This window comes from Ornithorhynchus anatinus, chromosome X5 (assembly GCF_004115215.2).
Source record: "Ornithorhynchus anatinus isolate Pmale09 chromosome X5, mOrnAna1.pri.v4, whole genome shotgun sequence".
Taxonomy (NCBI): domain Eukaryota; kingdom Metazoa; phylum Chordata; class Mammalia; order Monotremata; family Ornithorhynchidae; genus Ornithorhynchus; species Ornithorhynchus anatinus.
In genome coordinates, this window is record NC_041753.1 from 15,924,977 (window position 1) to 15,941,949 (window position 16,973).

The 16,973-nt window shown below is 44.4% G+C and overlaps 1 protein-coding gene across 3 annotated transcripts in view; it reads left to right on the top strand.

Annotated features, from left to right (window-relative positions):
• The window catches only part of YTHDC2 (YTH domain containing 2), a 56,858-nt gene that overhangs the window by 15,673 nt on the left and 24,212 nt on the right, over positions 1-16,973 (top strand). For 2 of the 3 annotated variants that reach the window (XM_029056347.2, XM_029056348.2), the window contains exons 11-20: positions 3,308-3,434; positions 3,654-3,719; positions 4,307-4,485; positions 6,067-6,163; positions 6,248-6,335; positions 6,424-6,504; positions 7,372-7,454; positions 11,704-11,809; positions 15,416-15,535; positions 15,861-16,133. In XM_029056347.2, coding sequence (XP_028912180.1) covers positions 3,308-3,434; positions 3,654-3,719; positions 4,307-4,485; positions 6,067-6,163; positions 6,248-6,335; positions 6,424-6,504; positions 7,372-7,454; positions 11,704-11,809; positions 15,416-15,535; positions 15,861-16,133 — 1,220 coding nt within the window. The remainder of the gene's footprint in view (positions 1-3,307; positions 3,435-3,653; positions 3,720-4,306; positions 4,486-6,066; positions 6,164-6,247; positions 6,336-6,423; positions 6,505-7,371; positions 7,455-11,703; positions 11,810-15,415; positions 15,536-15,860; positions 16,134-16,973) is intronic. The other variant, XM_029056350.2, reaches the window with a different exon arrangement.

Consider the following 16,973-nt stretch of genomic DNA (forward strand, 5'->3'; position numbering starts at 1 on the left):
GTTCTGCCCAAGAGGGAAGAATAGAGAATTAAGAAAGACATTGGACTTTCCTTCCTCTTTTGCCTCTACTGACCCCTGTCCCAAACTGTGTGTGTGTGTGTGTGTGAGGGGGGGGGGGGGGAGAGAGAGAGAGAGAGTAATCTGCATGGTAGTTGTGAAAGCGCTCAGGGGAGGGCACAGGATCCAAAGATTTGAAAACCACTCCTAATATGTTGGATCGGATATGCTGTAGGGCTTAAAAATGGGCTTTGGCTATATCCAGTTCTTCTTTGACACATGTTTTCATTACAGAATTTAGATATAGTACAATGAAAGAGTTAAGGAACTTTCTTGACACAATGTGCTTGTTCTAGAATTACACCCTCTATAATCCAGCTTCCATCCCCTCCACTCTACTGAAACTACTCTCTCCAAAGTCGTCAGTGGTGACCTCCTTACTAAATCGAATAGACTCTACTCTTTCTTAATCTTCCTTGATCTTTCAGTTGCCTTTGGCACCATGGATCACCTCCTTCTCCTGGAAACACTATCTAATCTTGAGTCCTCTGATATAGTCCTCTCCTGGTTCTCCTCCTACTTCTGTTGGCTACCTCTTTTTGGTCTGTTTTGGTGATTCTTCCTCTGCCTCCAACTCCCTAACTGTGGCTGTCTCTCAAGGATCTATTTTGGGTTCCCTTCTCTTCTCAGTCATCACAATCCCTTGCAGGGTGTGGGGAGCTCATTCACTCTCATAACTTCAACCACCACCTCTCCTGTGAGTGACTCTCAAATATACCTCACTAGCACCTACCTCTCCTCTCTGTGATCTCACAAGTCTTCCAGCCTCCAGGGCATCTCTACATGGATGTCCCAGTGGCACCTAGAGCTCAACATGTCCAAAACCTAAGTCCTCATTTCCCTTTCAAATTCTCTCCTCCTAACTTCCCATCACTGTCGACAAAACCACCATCCTCCCTGTCTCACAAGCCCACAGACTTGGTGTTATCCTTGACTCTTTTCTCTTGATCAACCCACATATTCAATCAGTCACCAAATCCTGCCAGTTCTTTTTTTTCCCAACATCACCAGGTCTGCCCTTTCCTCTGTATCCAAATGGCCACCACACTGGTTCAATTTGACTACTACTGTAGTCTCCCCTATTTTCTGTCTGCCTTCAGTCTCTCCCTTGCTGTGCTGCCTGGATCATTTTTCTAAAACTTCTTTCTGACACATCTCCCTCTCAGAAACTTCCAGTTCCTCTCCATATCAAGGGTTAGGGTTTGGCTAAGTCATTAAACCTCTATGTGCTTCGGGTTCCTTATCTGCAGAATGGAGATTCAATACCTGTTCTCCCTCCTACTTAGACTGTGAGCCCCTAGTGGGACCTGATTATCTTGTTTCTACCCTAGAGCTTAGTACAGAGCTTGACAAAGAGTAAGCACTTAAATACCCCAATAATCAGTAATAATAATGCCATATTCCAGTATTATACTCTTCACTGGTCTCTCTGCCTCCAGCATCTTCCCTTTTCATTTTGTATTCCACGCTGCTCCGAGAGCATCTTCCTGAAATATTGCTTGTCACATCTTTCCTCTCCTGTAAAACTTTGAGTACTTGAGTACCCTCCACATCTGAGAAAAACTTCTTACCATTGGCTTTAAGGCCTCAGAGCTACGTATAATAATAATAATAATAATGTTGGTATTTGTTAAGCGCTTACTTTGTGCAGAGCACTGTTCTAAGCGCTGGGGTAAATATAGGGTAATCAGGTTGTCCCATGTGAGGCTCACAGTTAATCCCCATTTTACAGATGAGGTAACTGAGGCACAGAGAAGTTAAGTGACTTGCCTAAGGTCACACAGCTGACAAGTGGCAGAGCCGGGAGTCTAACTCATGACCTCTGACTCCGAAGCCCAGGCTCTTTCCACTGAGCCACGTATCCTGGGCAGAGCTCCCCTTCATTGCCCACTGATCAGCTGTTCTAGCCTCTCAGTTTCTTAAAGGGGTGGCAGAGACAGAAAAGCCTTCAGAACTTGTAAAATTTTGGGAAGGCAGTGGCAATTGGAGGCTGAACTCCACATTGTGCAGAGGGAAGAAGCAGCATGGCCTTGTGGATAGAACGTGCCTAGGAGTCAGAAAGTCATGAGTTCTAATCCCAGCTTCACCTCTTGTCTGCTATATAACCTTGGGCAAGTCACTTTACTTCGCTGTACCTATGTTACCTCATCTATAAAATGAAGATTGAGAATGTGCGCACCACATGGGTCCAGAACTGTGTCCAACCCAATTTGTTTGTATCCAACTCAACACTTAGTATGGTGCCTGGCACATAGTAAATGATAACAAATAACATAATTATTATTATTGTTGTGAAGTATATATATGTTGGACTACTTGCCCCTCCATTTTGTCTCCCTCCCTCCTCTACTCCTCCATTTCTCTTTATCTTCCTTGTTCTCTCCCCCCAAAACACCGTCGCACACCTCACCCCCGTGCTTTCGCATACCCACCTGTCATCTTTTCCCCCCCTTACTCTCCCTCTTATGACTGCATTCCATTGTGGACTGTGTAACCCTCACACCTTTGCGGGTAAGCTACCGTTCATCATCTGCCTCTTCACGGTTCACTCATTCCTCCATATTTTCACTGAGACCTGGCTGTCGTTTGGCGACACTGTCTTCCAACATCATGTCTGCTCTGTTTCACTTTTCCTTTTCTCATGTTCTCATCCTACGTCGTCTATCTTTACCACCCTCTGAAGTTGCTAGTTATTATTATCTACCACATTCCTCATCCCACTGCTGCATTTATGGAAATTTTGACACTTTTCTCTCTAGTCCTATTCTCCCTTCCCCTCTTCCTATCCTTGGGGACCTAAAAGTCAGTGCCCTCAGCCGTCTGCTTCCTCTCACTTTTCCAGTGGTTTAGGAATTGCTGTCTGAGATGATAGAAGTTTCTGTGCAAGTACTTCCATCTCTAATGTTAGCTCTCCATCACCTTTCTCTTTAGCATGTCCATCTGTGTTGAGACAGCAATTGCCTTCCAAGTCAAGTAAATGGTTTTACATCTGTCTTTCCCCACTAGAGAGGAAGCTGCTTGTGAATAGGGATTGTGTTTTGTACTGCCTAAGGGCTTAGTATAGTGCAGTCCACCAAGTGGGCACTCAATAAATACTGTTAGTACTAGGCACTTCATAAGTATTGCTACCAATGATTGATTATGCTTCCAAGTCTCATCTTCCTCAGAGCCTCGTGATATTATTTCAGAACTTCTAATTTCCAAAAAATGATTTTGTAATGGCCTTGTTTACCAATATTTTTGTTTTCAGTGGATTACAGACATAGCGGTACTAGTGTGACAGCACTAATGATTGCTGCCGGAAGAGGCTTCATAAGTCAACTAGAACAGTTAATACGTTTGGGAGCCAACATCCATAACAAAGCTGCAAATGGCTGGTAATCTGTTATTAAAACTATTGACATTACTTATAGGATTGATAATTAATTTAGTAATCCTTAGATGACTTGAATTCATGATCTTTTTGATACTAAAAGCTCTCTCTTAATTGTCTCTTTTGCATTTTGGGGGAATAGTGATGTTTTGGTTACTGTTGGTACTTTCTAAGGATTTACAATTCAGACTATTTCAATGGATTTTCTTTGAAACTTTGGCAGGATGGCTATAGATTGGGCTAAACATTTTGGACATGCTGAAATTGTGGACGTCCTGGAATCTTACAGGTAAGATGTCAACTTTATTTTGCAGACTTTGATGTAAGTGGTTTGTGTATTCTGTGTCAGATGACTTCTGTCACATTATGGAATTCACGCAATTGGAGTCGATATTTATTAATGCATATTTTCCCCATTTTGAGGTGTATTGAGTAATGCAGGTATCTGAGGGATTAAATGACACTGAGAGGAGATTGCCAGGGTATTTTAAGAATGAGTTAATTTTAAATTGTGTATACCATGTTGAATGGTAAAAATGAATTTAGTCAAAGATGGACTTCAGACATCACACACAAACTGAATGGTGACCTGCCACCTGGCTTTTGGATGAGTTGAGGTGACAGAGGGGAGAGAAAAGCCATCACTTGACACTGTCAAGTCTCCTTTCTCCTCCTTTCTTCTTTCATTTGTCCAGAGGCTGGACGGCTGCCTGGTCGTCTCCTTCTACCTGTGGACATTATATTGAGGGGGCCATTCTGATGGGTGGCAGTTTGTCATCATTTTTCATAAGAGGTCACTGAAACACCAGTCTCTGATCCTTGAAGTGTGCTTTTTATAAGAAGTAAACTTGACTTTATTGTTCTTTGGTTTTTAAGTATCTCATTAGGGTTTGGAAATCTAGATGAACATTCTCTGGTCCTGAAAAATGGAAATGACCTCAAGTTAGAGGCGAGAGACCTACTGAAATCATATCATCACAGTGTTGATGATGAAAAAGTTGACCTGGATTTGATTATGCACCTTCTTTTCAATATCTGCCGTGGTGATGATACTGGTAAATACATGTCGTATGTACATCTTAATGTACTGAAAGAAAATTGGTTCCAAAGGCCACCGGTGATCTCCTTGCCAAATCCAATGGCCTCTACTCCACCCTAATCCTGCTTGACCTCTCAGCTGCTTTTGACACCATGGACCACCTCCTTCTCCTGGAAACATCATTCAGCCTTAGCTGCGTTGACACTGTCCTCTTCTGGTTCTCCTCCTATCTCTCTGGCTGCTCCTTGTCAGTCTCTTTTGCAGGCCCCTCCTCTGCCTCCCATCCCCTAAATGTAGGAGCCTCTCAGGACTCAGTTCTCGGTCCCTTTCTATTCTCCATCTACACCTGCTCCTTGGGAGAACTCATTTGCTTCCTTGTCTTCAACTGCTGTCTCTTTGTGGATGATTCCCAAATCTACATCTCCAGCCCTGATCTCTCTCCTTCAGTCTTGTATTTCGTCCTGCCTTCAGGTCATCTCTACTAGGCTGTCCTGCCAACACCTCAAACTTAACATGCCCAACACAGAACTCCTCTTCTTCCCACCCAAAGTCTTTCCCCTGACTTTCCTGTCACTGTAGACAGCACCACTATCCTGTCTCACAAGCATGTAACCGTGGCATTTTTCTAGACTTATCTCTCTCATTCAACCCACACATTGTCTGTTACTAAATCCTGTTGGGCCAGCCTCACATCGCTAAAATCTTCCCTTTCCTCTCCATCCAAACTGCTGCCATGTTACCAAGCTCTTATCCTAACTCTTCGTGATTACTTCATCAATCTTTTTGCTGACCTCCCTGCCTCCTGTCTCTCCCTACTGCAATTTATACTTCACTCTGCTTCCCGGATCATTTTTCTGCAAAATCATTCAGTCCATGTTTCCCTCCTCCTCGAGATCCTCCGGTGGTTGCCCATCCACTTCCGCATCAAACAGAAACTCCTTACCATAGGCTTTAAAGCACTCAATTGCCTTGCCCCCTCGTACTTTATCTCCCTGATTTCCTACTATAACCCATCCCATCTACTTCGCTCCTCTAACGCCACCCTACTCACTGAATGTCGCTCTTGTGTATCTTGCTGCTGACCTGTCGCCCATGTCCTACCTCTGGCCTGGAAAGCCCTCCTAATATCCGACAGACGATCACTCTCCCTTCCTTCAAAGCCTTGTTAAAGACACATCTCCTTCAAGAGGCCTTCCCTGACTAGCCCCCAATTTCCTCTTCTTCCACTCTTTTCGGCAACGTCCTTGCACTTGGATTTGCACCCTATATTCACCCCTCCCTCAGCCACACACCATTTCTCTACATATCTAATTTATGTATATTAACTTCTTTAAGATCGGTGGACTGTAAGCTCGCTGTGGGCGGGAACCATGTCTACCAACTCTGTTATGTTGCACTCCCCTAAGTGTTTAGTACAGTGCAGAGCACTGCACTCAAATAAATTGATTCCATCAAATCAAAGTCCATCCTTTGATTTAGGGCTGTGGAGAGAATATGTTAACATATTAATGGATAAGGTTTGTGTTAAATCCTATGGATTTTAATATCATTAAAATTTCAAAATGAGTTGAATCACATTTTTATATTTCTCCCTCAGGAGCAATCTTAATTTTCCTTCCTGCCTATGATGAGATTGTCAAACTGAAGGATCGTATTCTTTTTGATGACAAGCGGTTTGCCGATTATTCCCACAGGTAAAAGCTGTAACTTTCTATGTGTTTGTCTTGTGGCCTCTTATACACGAGTTTCACTAGTCTCTCATTGTGTATTGCCAACAGATTCCACATTTTTATGCTTCATTCAAATATGCAAGCAACTGATCAAAAGAGGGTGCTAAAATCGCCATCCACAGGCATCCGCAAAATAGTAAGCACTGCGCCACCTCTTTTGATTTAACTTTTGGTAACCATTTGTTTCTCCTAAATACTATTACAAGATATTCTACTCCTTGCAGATTCTGTCAACCAACATAGCAGAAACGAGCATCACGATCAATGATGTTGCCTTTGTTATTGATTCTGGCAAGATGAAAGAGGTATTTTTAAATAACCTACCATCTTTTGATGAAATGTGCCAGGAATTTCCTTGACTGTGACCCTTGTGTGGAACAGGGACTGTGTCCAATCTGATTATCTTGCATCTACCCTAGTGCTTAGTTCAGTGATTGGCTTATAGTGAGTTTTTAACTATTATTATTATTCTATTAATTATGAAAGGTTGGGGACCCACGTGTCAGGCAGCTGAGGCAGAAAGCAGGGACCTGTGGATTGGGGCTGAATGTTTAGACGAACAGAGGATAGTTGGAAAAGTATCTTTCTCCACAGACGATTAGGTGGATTAGCTTTCAAAGAAATCAGGCAATCATTTATTAAGCACTATGTGCAGAGCACTGTACTAAGCATTTGGGAGAGTACAGTCATCAGGAACCAGTGAGAAGCAAGGCATAAAATATGAAGTGAAGATAATTAAAGATTTAGGGTCTCTGCCTAAGAAAGATATGGGGGAGAATTTAGCTTCTGGGAGTGAACTGTCTAAGAAAAAGGAAGCTAAGAGGATAGTTGAGATTTGTAGGTACATGGTAGTTAGGGTCTCGGATGTGGGCTTATTTTAAATGTGAAGTGTCCCTTTTGGAATGTAAGATTTTATGTTAGCCTTAGGGAAGAAGCAGACTGCAATTAAATTAAGCACTCCAGATTCACTGCACACCTGAGTAGGGAGTTACTTGCTAACATCAGCAGATTCATAAAAAATAACAGCAAAGCGGGACTGGGAAGAAATAAAGATGTCACTGTTGAACAATAATGTTTTAGATTTAATTTTTCAGGTTGTTTTGAATTAAGTCAAATGATAGCACCAATTTAGTTTTGTACTTTTCAAATGTGAACATGATCCAATATTGCAGAAGTCCTATGATGCCATGAATTGCGTGACCATATTAAAAATGGTGTGGATTTCAAAAGCTAGTGCTCTCCAGCGGAAAGGCAGGTAATTGAATGAGTGGTTTCATTTTACCGTTTTCAAGAGTTTGAGTTTCTGTTTGATGGTACTGTCATTTTTGATGATTTTGTGTGTGTGTGTGTGTGCGTGCATCCTTTGTGCTGAAAGATGCAGCAGCTGATTGTGAAAGGCACCATTGGGTGTTAGTGTGATTGGAAAGGCCAATGTGGGATTCAGACTCCTGACCCCATTGTGCATGCACAAAACCTGTCCCTTTTTCGGCTGACATATTTGTTGTCTGCAGTGCTTTCTGCTCTTATGATCATTATCGTTAGCAACAGCGTGGCCTAGTGGAAAAACCACACATCTGGTAGTCAGAGGACCTGGGTTCTAATCCCAGCTCCACCACTTGTCTGCTGTGGGTCCTTGGGCAAGTCACTTAACCACTCTGTGCTTCAGCTTCTTCATCTATAAAATGGGGATTAAATCGTACACCATAAGCTGCATGTGGGACAGGGACTGTGTCTAAACCGAAAACCTTGTATTTATGCTAGAACAGTGCTTGGCACATTGTGAGCACATAATAAATACCATAATTATTAATTTTCTTCTTCTTCTTATTATGAAGTGTCTGTTTTGAGAACCCTTCCTTTCTTGATTACAATGCCCCATGTTGGTCTACCCCTAGCGAATGACTCTAGTTTTTAATTGAGGTGCAGCATTATCTGAGGCTTTGTTTTACTGCATCCTTTAAAATATTTCTCCTGACTTCCTTGCCTTTGATTTTACAATTTGAGCTTATCCTACAGCAGTTGCTTTGGTATTCTGCTGTTGTCCTCTCTCGTCACCTGTTCCCCTCAGTGTGGTTGTGTTGAGGTGAGTGAGCATAGGTTTAATCCTTGAAGACTGACTCTGACCTAGTACTTCACTGCCTGGGATCCTCTCCTGCCATCTACCCGGAGTGTAGCCTGCACAAGGTTGGTTGTGGTGTCTATGGGAAATCCAAGTCTCAAACATGCCAAAGTAGGTTGGATAATTCTGGGAATCCTCTACTATGGTCTGGAGCCCGTTACTGTCCTCCTGCCACATTCTCTTTAACCTCCTCCAGTGTGTGCTGGCATTCTTGATTCAATTTTTCTGGGATTTTTAAATGGTATTTGTTAAACGCCTACTATGTGCCAGGCACTGTCTTAAGCGCTGGGGTAGATATAGTTAATCAGGTTAGACACAGTCCATGTCCTGCATGGGGGCTCACAGTCTTAGTCCCCGTTTTACAGATGAAGTAACTGAGGCCCAGAGGAGTGAAGTGATTTGCCCAAGGTCAACCAGCAGACAAGTGGAAGAGCCAGAATCAGAACCCAGGTCTTTTGGACTCCCAGGCCTGTGCTCCGTCCACTAGGCCAGGCTGTTTCATTGTCTATAACTGCACTGATGTTCTGGGTATCATCTAGGTAATAGAATTCTGTGACCACACTTGGCTGTCTCTTGCCAGCATAGACTTTTGGGCTTGTTTGTGGTCTCTGGTGCTGACTGATTTTTTTTTTTAAACTTACCAGCCTGTAAAGCCTAGCTGAGTTGGTGACGTGTTTACAATCATTTATATACCCTTGTGGGTGTGTGTCTCTGGAGTGCAGACATCAGCTTACCTCAATATTTGAATGGCAGTTTTTAGGACTTCAGATGATGCCCAGAGTCTTTTGAGTTGGGAGAGTTTCCTGAAGGAGTGGAAGCATATTCTAACACCTTCATCCAGGCCTGGAGGGTGCTCCAGCATGGCTAAGGAGAATAAATGGAACAAGACTGGGCTCATTATGTGTCTATGCTTTGCCCCATTGAGTTTGGAGAATGGATCCCCAGAGTAGCCTCAGCCCCTCCCTGGGCCGCCACATTTTCGTGAAGTAGTCTTAGGATACAGTTTCCGAATATCTCATAACTAACAGAGAGGCCTTTCTGACTGCCGTACAACTAGCAGGTTTTGAGGCTGCTGTGTGCATTTTTCTTGGATCTGATCTGCTGCAGAGATCATGTCCACCCTGCCACACCATGATCTGAATCCACATGATGACTCTAGGATTGTTCAACTGATGATGTTCTTCAGTCACCGATCCAATAATGTTCTGGCAATGGAGAGTAAGGAGATATCTTGAGAATTGCCGCCATCTGATCTTTTGCCTTTTTTCTTAAAGATGGTGGTGATGATGATGATGGCATCTTTGAGATCTGGTAGGATCTCCTCAGTGATCCGTATTCTGAAAAAGAACTTGTGAGAGTGTTCACGAAGGGTGCCCCCTCTCTGCTGTAGATCTCAGCAGAGAGGCTGTCAGGTCCAAGTGCTTTGCTGGCCTATAATAAGATCGGCCCTTATGAAGTGGTCTCATAGGGAATGGATAGTGTAGCATTAAGCCAAACTAGACTGCTAGATGGAGGACTGTTGCCAGAGCAAGGCATTGGATACACTTTCTTTTAGAGAGGTCTCCCCTCTTCAGAATGACATTTGTATGGGGGCCCAGAGAGGGGAATGAGTATCTGGTGATGCTCTGCCAACCCCTAAAACCAAAAATCTCTGCCCCCTTCGTAAGGGGCCAGTACTCTTAGATCCTAAACCTTGGAGGGATTAAATGCATCAGAGTCCGTAGCTCTAGCATCAGTCACTGTATAGCAGACCCCAGGAAATCCTTGGAGCCATGGAGTCCGAAAGCAGGGAATCATGTTGTGCCCACAGGCACTGCCTTCTCCATTTCCTTAAAGAGCTTGAGGATGGGGAATCCCTGCCTCCCAGCTGTGCAAGACCCTCTAGACTGTAAGCTCGCCATGGGCAGGGAATGTGTCTGTTTATTGTTATATTGTACTCCCCCCAGCATTTAATATAGTGCTCTGCACACAATGAGCACTATATTCGACTGAATGAAAACCCTGCAGCAAGTTCCCTTCCTCAGCGGTCCCCCGGGCCCAAGAGATGGGAAATGCCCTCTTACATTCCCTTGTGGTGCTGCGGGTAACCTGAGGGAAAAGAGGGTCATTTCGTGGTGGGCAGGGATGGTGTCTGCCAGCTGTTTTGTACTCTCCCAAGTGCTTAGTACAGTGCTCTGTACACTGTAATCACTCAGTAAATACCATTGGTGATGATGCGATGAAGAGTCTGGAAGACAGGTTCTTTACCATGCAGGGACCCCAGTATATTCAGAAATGGTATAGATGAGAAATGATGGATTGCAGGCAGTCCTCAACTTGCTACATTTTGAGTTTAAACAAACAGCCTTTGCAGCGTTTCTCAATTTACACCCTGTTTTTTTTTTCAACGAGTCAGTGGGATTTGTTGAGTGCTTGCTTTGTGCAGAGCACTGTCCTAAGCACTTGGGAAAGTACAATACAGCAGAGTTAGAGCACCCCCGCACACAAGGATCTTACTGACGACAGTTTCTCCTTTCCAACACTTTTGTGCTCTTTTGTGGCACAAGCTCTGGGGTGGGACTCTGCGGGATGGGGTATGTGGGGGTCACAGGGAAAAGCGAGAAACAATGAGAAAAGTTGCAGTGTGAGGAGAAAAAGGAGGAAGGAAAATTTAAAGGCTGTGGGGTGCGTGGAGGGAGAGCGGCCAGAGGGATCAAGGTCATGACATGGGGTTTTACCTGATTGCCAGGCCCAGAGCCACCAGGGAGAGTGGACGTGACCATTTTACTTCAAGTGAATTATATTGGCCACCCTGTCTTGGAGCTGACTCAATATAAGCATGCTAATGTGCCTATATTTCCTACAGTTGATTGAGTGAACAATCCTGGGTAATTTGAAAATAGGGTATCTGACCTTGCTTTAGCAACCGATCTCCCAGTTAAAGTGTTGTTTCTTTGAGAAAATTCGTCTTGACTCTGATTAAAGAGATGCAGCATGTTCTAGTGGACAAAACATGGGCCTGGGAGTCAGTGGATATGGGTTCTAATCCCAGCTCGGCCACGTGCCTACTGTGTGACCTTGGGCAAGTCACATGATTTCTCTGGGCCTCAGTTACCTCATCTGTAAAATGGGTTTAAGACCGTGAGTCCCATGTGGGACAAGGACTGCATCCAACTTGATTACCTTGTATGTACCCCAGAACTTAGAACAGTGTTTGGCGCATAGTAAGTGCTTTAACAAATGCAACAATTTTTCTTCTTATTAGTTGCAGGAGCCAATTGTCATGAAACTGTCAGCTGCTTATATTTGAAACATGCAAGCCATACTTATAGTAGCAGTACTATTTATGAGGTAATTTTAAGACTTATTTCTTGTTTGAATAACAACTTGCTATTTTGTTCCCAAGGGCGGGGCGTTCCAGGCCTGGAGTCTGTTTCCGTCTGTACAGCAGACTCCGATATCAAAGTATGTCAGATTTTCAGACACCAGAACTTCTGAGGATGCCAGTGCAGGTAAGAATCTACTTGCAAATTCTACTTGAGTGACTCTCTGTGTTCTGCTCACAGTAATAGCTCAAAAAATACCATTACGAGATTGATTTCTGTAATTACGTTTTTCTCTCCCTGGTTTATCTGGATTTAACAGTGAACCAGAAAAATTAGGGATCGGAAAGTTGACACTCCTAAAATATTAAAGAATTAGGTTATTTCAGTTAGTGAATTAATATGTTGATTTGAAGTTTTTGGGTTTTTTGGTGGTTTTTTTTGTAATGGAAGGATGATATTTTAAAATACATATAAACCGTGTTCTGGTCAGAACATATGGACAGTAGACAGGCCAGAATCTACAAAAAGATTCCACGGTAGACGAGCTGAGAGTCTAGTTATATTGTATAACTCATGTTTTAATAACTATTTCTGTCCTTTGTAGTGTGACTCGTTGAAAAACAGGCTCCGGCATTAAATCGGGCCTGTTTTTAAGTGGGACGGTAATCACTGTCAGGTATCGGGTGACTGACCTGGAGCAGAAGCTCTGGTCACACCTAGAGTCAGTGCAATCTAATGACAGGGGCCACAAACCGTGTCAAATGACTGCAGCTGCAAACCATGAGACCGGAGGAGCACCTGCCTGGAAACTCAGCCCTGGGAGGGCGGGTGTAGAGGACTTTTCCATCCACTCTGTGATCTTGGGCTTTGACCTGTGTGCCTTTGCTCCTACAGCTCTTTGGCTGCTGCTCATCTTCACCTCTATGTCCCTGTTGTGGTGCGGGCCATGTTCACTGGTTGAGGCCCCAAATCCCATCTCCTTCAAGAGGCCATCCCCGAATTAAGGCATCATTTCCCTTCTTCCTTCCTGTGTCACTTTCGCAATTGGACATGTGCCCTTGATTCTTCCCACAGCACTGGCGTACCTAGCCGGAACTTATTTTAATGTCTGTCTCCCACTCTAGACCATAAGCTGCTCGTGAACACAGAACATGTCTGCCCACTCTCTTGTATTGTACTAACCCACCCCCTTGGCACTAACCCAACCACTTGGCACACAATAAGCCCTCAGTAAATATGACAGATGGATTGATTGAAAGGTGCTCAACCTCTGGGCCTCTCTGGCCACCACCTCTTCTCTATCTGCAGCGCTGAGCCTGTGGGTGGACTGATAAAGGGGTTGAGCTTGGGCTCAGAGTTGAGCAGGTGGCTCCTCTGAGCTGTTCCGGCCTAGGCCAGAGATGGTGTCGATGCTCTCTGTCCCACACAACCTGCCAGGGCTGCCTCGCCCAGGCCAGGAAGCCCCAGAGCAGCCATCAACCCCTTCCCAATTCTGCCCTCAGCCCTCATTTCTTCTTTATTCACAAGCCTTCACATGTCTAGAGAGGGTTAGGTATGAGAAGAAGAATGAGATTGGCTCAGTTGTTTCTTTCCATGTACTGGCTTGGAGGCAGCTCCATTAGATAAGGAGCTTCTTCTTCTCTCTCCACTTTCTCTCCCCTCTCTCTGCCCCCTCCTATCTTCTTCTCTCTGCTTTCTCTCTGCTCTTTTCTCTTTGCTCTCTCCCCTTTCTCTCCTCATCTTCTCTCTCTGCTGTCTGTCCTATCTTCTGTCGCTCTCTGCTTTCTCTCTGCCGTCTCCTTCCTTTCTCTCTCCCTCTCATCTCTTCTTTCTCACTTCCTCTTCTCTCCTTAGTTCCTGTCTCCCTCTCTGCTCTCTCCCTCTCATCTTCACTCTCTGCTGTAGCTTTGTTCTGCTCTCTTCTCCATTCCTCTTCTCTCTCCTTGCTTTCTCCCTCTCACCTCTTCTCTCTCTGCTTTCACTCCTTTCCTCTCCTTGTTTTTTCTCTCTCTCCCTTTCTCTGCTTCCTCACTCCTATATTCTCCTTTCCTCTCTCCTCCTCTCTCTCTGCAAAGATAAGGAGCAGCATCCAGAAGGGATAGGAGGGGATTGGGGAAGACAAGAGTGACGAGTAAAACGTGGCCAGAGGGAGAATGCTAAAAGGCACACACAGCAAGAAAAGAAAAAAAAATTCAGATAGAGAAAGGGAAAGGGAAGTGGAAGCTCTGAATAAAAGAAGGGAAGCGAGGACTGCATTATCCCAGGTTTGAGTTGTTTTCCACTATTTTTATTCATCACAACATGTAAGTTTCTTGTACTTGTTATCTTTCCCTCTGTGTTCAATTCATGCGTGCAACTAGGTGTGTGCACTCATGCTCTCTAAAACTGACTTTTGCAAGTACATATTGAGGCATGTACCTGGTGAAGCTTAGGGCTGGGAGTCGGAATAATAATAATAATGTTGGTATTTGTTAAGCGCTTACTATGTGCAGAGCACTGTTCTAAGCGCTGGGGTAGACACAGGGGAATCAGGTTGTCCCACGTGGGGCTCACAGTCTTAATCCCCATTTTGCAGATGAGGGAACTGAGGCACAGAGAAGTTAAGTGACTTGCCCACAGGGACTTGGGTTCTAATCCCAGTTCTGCCATTTGTTTGCTGTGTGACCTTGGGCAAGTCACTTCGCTCCTTTGTGCCTCAGTTACCTCATCTGTAAAATGGGGCTTAAGACTTTGAGCCCCAAGGGGGATGTGGACTGTGTTCAACCTACCTTCTATCTACCCCAGTGCTTAGTACAGTGCCTGGCACATAGTAAATGCTTAGCAAATACCATTAAAAAAAACCCCCCAAACACAAACTACGTAGCTAGTCTCCCAGGCACATGCAAAGCCAATCATTCTTATTTACTACCCACTTACTGCGTGCAGATCCCTGCCCTCAAGAAATATACAAAGCTAGTGGGAGGGTCAGCCACTAAAAAAGTTACAGGATAAAAATCCTCCTCCATATCCATTTGCTTGCTTCCTCGAACCCCACCAATAATCTTAAGAAAGTGGAAGGGAGCAGTTTCGGCAGCCTCCTGCCCCCTTCCTTGCAAAATACAGAGGCAGCAGACTGTGGGGAGGCGGCTCCTAAAGCACCCCAAAGGAGGCAGGAATAGCTCACTGAGGTGGTGAGCAGACTTTGGGCAGTAGGACTGGCACTGTTCCATCCCCTCTCCTGCCCTCTGCCTCCATGCTGTAGGAACTGATGGAAGGCAATGGCAAAGGGCTGAAAATGGATTTAGCGAGCCCATGAGCCTTTATTTTTAACCAGGCCTGCCCTGAAGAACATCCAGAGGCCAAGGGATGGCTGTGGATGGGCATCAGTCCCCTGGTTTTTGAATCCTCAGCAAATCCCTTCCCAGCACTGCAGACAGACAGGTCCTCACTCCACTAGGTTGTCCGTGACATAAGACTGTGAACTCGTGGGCAAGGAGCGTGTCTACCAACTCTCTTGGATTGTACTCTCCCAAGCGCTCAGTACAGTGCCCTGCACACAGTGAGCACTCAGTAAATACCACCGAGTGCTCGACTGATGTTTCAGTTTGTCATTGGAAGAAGCCCATTTCACATATAAATCTAAATTTTATCATTCTCATTAGATATTTGAGAGATGATGTACCTAAATGTCTTTTAAAATTACTTAGCGATGGTAGTCAAAAGCACCATAATTAAACTTCTGCTGGTAGCGTCAGAAGTCAGTATTAGAGAGCTATTCTGTTGCTTCCTTTATTTGCCCATTTTAATTTTCAGGAGCTTTGTTTGCACACCAAATTATTAGCGCCTATTAATTGCTCTATTGCCGAATTTTTGATGAATGCACCAGAATCTCCATCAACATTAATGATTAAAAATGCGGTGCAGGTTCTTATGGTAAGTGTCTTCATTGCTTGATTTGACTTTAGTTTCAATGTAGGATACTTTAAACACTAAAACATGCACCTTAAATGGATTTTTCCTTTCCTTTTTAAACAACTTCTAGCACTGTCAGTTGCCATAGTGACTTGAGCATTGTATAGTTGCAGTAACTTGTCAGTGAAGCAAGATGCACAGTGTCTGAGGTGATGTTGAAGCCAAATTGACCGATAATTGTAGGGATTTCTCAAGTGAGATGTGGGTTGCTCTCAGAGCAACTTCCTGTGTTGGGTGTGTTTTTTGCAGTTAAATTTGTCCTTGATTTGTTTTGACCTCTACTTAGACAATCGATGCCATGGATAACTGGGAAGATCTCACTGAACTTGGATACCATCTAGCTGATTTGCCAGTAGAACCCCGCCTGGGTAAAATGGTCTTGTGTGCGGTTGTTTTGAAGTGCCTGGATCCCATCCTTACCATCGCCTGCACTCTTGCATATCGTGATCCTTTTCTGCTTCCCAACAAGGCCTCTCAGAGGCGGGCAGTCATGCTAACTAGGAAGCGTTTCAGTGCGGGAACGTTTAGCGACCACATGGCGTTACTCAGGGCTTTCCAGGTATTATCATCAGCATTATTTTTCTAGTGGTTTACATTAAAGGGACACTTGGATTGCAGCTTTTTTTAAAAAGCCAAACTAAGTCTTGAAAAATGGGAAAACTAAAATGCATTCACTGATTCCCTCTAGACTATAGGCTTGTTGTGGGCAGGGAACGTGTCTACCAACTCTGTTGGATTTTATTCCCCCAAGCGCTTAGTAGAGTGTTCTGCACATAGTCAGTGCTCAATAAGTACCATTGTTGATGATGATTCTGTTTGTAGCTTATTGTACTGGGACTCCAGAAAGATGAAAAGTATCCTAAGCAAAGTGCAGGCTGGGCTGCAGTAGAAGATCAGTGAGGTAAGGTAGGAGGGAGCGAGATGATTGAGTGCCACACTGCTTCTCACTCTTCTCACTGTTCTCTCTGTTCTTCACACTCCTGGGGAGCTCATCTGCTCCCATGGCTACAGCTACCACCTCTCTGTGGATGGCTCCCAAATCTTTCTCTCCAGCCCCGACCTCTCATCTGACCTACGGTCCTGCATTTCCTCTTGCTTCGAGGACATCTTCACTTGGATGACCTGCTAGCGCTTCCAAACTCAACATGTCTAAAACTGAAATTCTCATCTTCCCTATTAAATCCACTCCCTCTCTTGTCTTATCTCTGTTGGTAACGTCACCACCCTCCCTCCCTGACCCAGAACCCTGGAACCCTGCTGGAATCCGTGACTCTTTTCAGCTCTTTCAGCTCTTTCAGTTCTCCCACTCAACCAACTGCCAGACCTGCCAGTTCTTTCTACTCGACAAAAATAAATGAGCGTAGAGGTGGCTTCTGAGCCGATATGACTCAGGAAGTTG